The sequence below is a fragment of the Tigriopus californicus genome, chromosome 1 (assembly GCF_007210705.1).
Source record: "Tigriopus californicus strain San Diego chromosome 1, Tcal_SD_v2.1, whole genome shotgun sequence".
Classification (NCBI taxonomy): Eukaryota; Metazoa; Arthropoda; class Copepoda; order Harpacticoida; family Harpacticidae; genus Tigriopus; species Tigriopus californicus.
Window position 1 is genome coordinate 529,935 of NC_081440.1, and position 3,699 is coordinate 533,633.

Consider the following 3,699-nt stretch of genomic DNA (forward strand, 5'->3'; position numbering starts at 1 on the left):
ACTAGTTAAAGGTGGGTATAAATCATTTCAAAAGTGTGGTTGGATTTAACGGACACAAAGTCCAGAGGTAATGTCACGATGGTGACTCTGTACAAGTCAATCGTTCAACCATCATCTTATACATAAATGTTTGGTTATTTGGTCTCCAATTAGAACAATAAGTTTACACTTAACTACCCTCCAGTACTCGTTAGGAATATGTAGACCTTCATCATATTACAGGTTTTAGTCATACTTGGGCAAGCGTTTGGCCAAAAATTTCAGTGAATACTGTAGTCAAGGGCAAGTCAAATACGCCAACACCAATTCCTTAGTTAATCAGAACTGATGTAAAAGTAAATATAACACCCCCCCCCCCAAAAAAAAAACAATATTTCATCTTAAAGTGGAGGGGAATTACATTCCAAGTAGCATTAATGCAGTCCCCAATATCCAAAAAAAAACAATTTCAAATTCGGATCGCGAGTTACACTAATTCAAAGCAACAGTAATTCACGAAGTTATGTTAAAGAAAATGGTCTCTGTATTTCAATGTAATCACTCTTTTTCACATTCGTTCACATTTCTGAGATCACTCGATCTCTCGTGGGGATGGGTTGCATTCCCCAACGAACCATTGAGCACTTGATGGTCCTTATGTGTCGAAAAATTGAAAATTACGAATTGCTTTTGGTTCTCCAAGAAGTACCTTTTGGTGTCAATAATGCCCAAGGGTGTTTCCATTGTGAGATTGATTGGAGTTGATGGCTTCATCAAGAGGCTGCAGTCGCAATTCATGGCAGTGATCCGCTTCAAACGCCGACTTTGATTTCTGAATTAAGGGTTGAAGCTTCGTTTAATTGTTTCAGGGAGACTAGTTTGCGGGGGGAGAGTGGGTTAATCAAAAGCTTGTGAATGCCGAGCGAGAGATAGCAGAAAACGCTGGCGAAAGACTGATGGTCACGACACAGAAACGAAGATAAAAAGGCCAGAATGGATCGAGCCGAGATTGCAGGGGTGTCCTCATCATCCGGACTGGCAGTGCTGATGATTGCAAGGAATGGCAACGGGTCATAAAGCTTTGTGGGGGGCTGTTTGAGTTGGATTGAGTTGAGAGGATCCATCTTAAGCCAAACCAGATTGCTCGGAGGGCACGTAGCACCACTTCTTGACCACGGGCTTTTGGACCTTGCGGGGGTTCTTGCGGGATCGGGAGCACACCTCCTTGGGGATGTCCACGCACTCCTCGGCAGGCTTGAGGAGGGGCACCAATTTGGTGACGTGCTTGCACGATCTTTGGGGTTCCAAGTTGCAAGTCTCCTCGGGCACCTAAATTGTCAAATGAGTGTGAAGATTAATTTGCGTAACCTTCGGTAATTAACTCACTTCATAGGGGATAGACAAGGTCTACAAAGTCTTAGTCCGAAAGTTTGGACACGTTTCGTGATTGATTCGCACTTACCTCTTGGACAACAGTCTCCTTCTTGTCGAAGCACTCCTCAGGTCCGGGTTGAGGCACGCAACCGGAGGGTCCGCAGAGCTCACGGCCGACCTTCTTACAGTCGGTCTCGGGGGTGTACTTCTTGACAGTCTTCTTCTCGTTGGAGCACACTTGCTTGGGCCACTTGGTGCACTTTTGCTCGGTGGTATAACCCTGAGTGACATCCTCGCACTTCTCCTCTTGAATGGTCTCGCAATCTACGACATCATCCTCGACCTCATGCTCGTGGTAACGAGTCTCACATTGGGTCTCTTACACGGTCTTACATTCCTCGGGTCCTTCGCCCTCGCAGATCAATGGGGTGTGGCAGAACCTGATGGGTTCTTCAAAGGCCACCTTTCGGTATTCGATGAAGCAGCTCTTCTTGAAGTTCTCCTCGCACTCCTCCTCTTGTTGGGGCTCAAAGTCGGTGGTGTAGGTGGTGTGGCATCGCTCAGAGTAGCTATGGTGGCACTCGATCTCCTCGTCGTATTCGGTCTCCTCGACCATGACGACCTTATCAATACATCTCTCACCGGCGGCGGCAATGCTTCCGATATCCAGAGCGACCTCGTTTCCTTGGCCTTGACGGGATGCACGAGCAGGGGCGGATTCTACCACGGCATGGGCGTGCTGCCCATCGTCATGATGATGGTGATCATGGTGAGCATGGGCAGCAGCACCAGCAGCTTGGTTGCGCTGGTTGAAGGGGAAGGTGTTCACCAAAGACTTGGGTCGGCGTTGTCCAGACACGGAGACCGTGGCGACGAGGGCCAAAAGACAAATCTATGAAGCACAAATTGAAACAAAGATATTTTCAAAGTTTGTAGTTGAGCAACATCATCTTATTTCATGTCCTCCATTACCAATGAAAACCATTGGAGTGTACCTGTCTTCCCATCCGTGTCTTGTGCTTTTAACCCGTAGAAGATCTTTATTTTTGTTTACTGGAGCAACTTTCTTGGTGTAACACTGGTCCACCTCCTATTTTGTTTGCTCTTTAGAAATCACTATGAAGTACTTCCATCTCCCCTCAATCCTCCTTTTCGTCTCTTTAATTCTCTTACCTTAGCAAAAGCAACCATTTTTGGAGTTGAAGGAAGAGCCTACAGGTGTTCAGATGACACGAGCACTGCTCAACATGGACTGATTGGTCATCCCTATCCTCGGGCTTTTTATATGCCGTCCCCTTCAAGCATCGTTAGCCTATCGTGGTGCTTCTTCTTCGTCGTCAAGACCGGTGTGGGATTTTTGCTTCAGCCATACTCACCGGTTTGATTTACGCTACGCGTTCACTATGATACTCTACTAGATATCAGCGATGAATTCTACCAACGGGGACGCTCAAAGGGTACATTTCTATCGAGACAAACCTTTGACCATTGGAAAAGTACATTCTTATGCATCTTTCCGTAACTGCTAGCATTTTAGTTTTTTAATAATTCTTCAATTCAGACGCTGATGATTTCTTTCAGGCTCAAAAGGGACTGACTATCAAACTATTCTTTTTTTGCCTTCTTAGATCCATCAAAATCTTATTGTGTGAAGAAAAGGTATTAAACTTGTTTTTAAATGCTTCTAAGAAATGGTCAAAATCGTAATGTGTGAAGAAGGACAAACCTTTCGGATCAAGGATTCTTTTATAACAAGTGTTCTTCCTACATGTACATATTATGTTTGCTCTAATGAATGAATTGCAATGCAAGGAAAATGAGATTAGGCTCATTGAGCTTGAGGCAATAATGACGAGGAAATATATTTTCTAAATTTTTCGTGAGATATGTTTTTTAATCAATCAGATATAATATTGGCCCCCATCTCTTTGAAGGCCTTGGATTCTGTGACCCTATGAACCCTCAAGGTTATGAGCCCTAGATGTGACTGATTCGGTTTGAGGACAACTCAGCCCAACGGACAACTCGACCTAAGGACAACTTGACTTGACGCAGCGAATTACTTGAACAAAAGGATAGCTCAAGCCAGTACAGAAATCAAGCTCAATATATATTGTCTAAAAATATTTCATATCTAGAGAAAAAAGCAACCTTCTGTTTTAAAATAGTCAAAAATCTGGAGGACACAATACGAGTCACTATTTGATTATTTTCACCGGTAGCGTCACTCGAAAGTTACAAGTAACGCCGTTTCTCTAAGCACTGACCATTACTTATCAATATGGGTCGGAAAGATGGTTTTTTTGCGGACTTCTTTACCGCTACCGGGATTGGAATCCCAGCAGT

General features: G+C 44.2%; 1 protein-coding gene across 1 annotated transcript; it reads right to left on the bottom strand.

Annotated features, from left to right (window-relative positions):
* Positions 1-500: 500 nt before the first annotated feature.
* On the bottom strand, positions 501-2,680 carry LOC131882770 (uncharacterized). Its single transcript, XM_059230028.1, is given in 3 exon segments — positions 501-1,308; positions 1,442-2,245; positions 2,527-2,680. Coding segments are annotated over 3 exon segments (1,026 nt in total). The 5' UTR covers positions 2,545-2,680; the 3' UTR covers positions 501-1,104.
* Between the last annotated feature and the right edge of the window lie 1,019 nt (positions 2,681-3,699).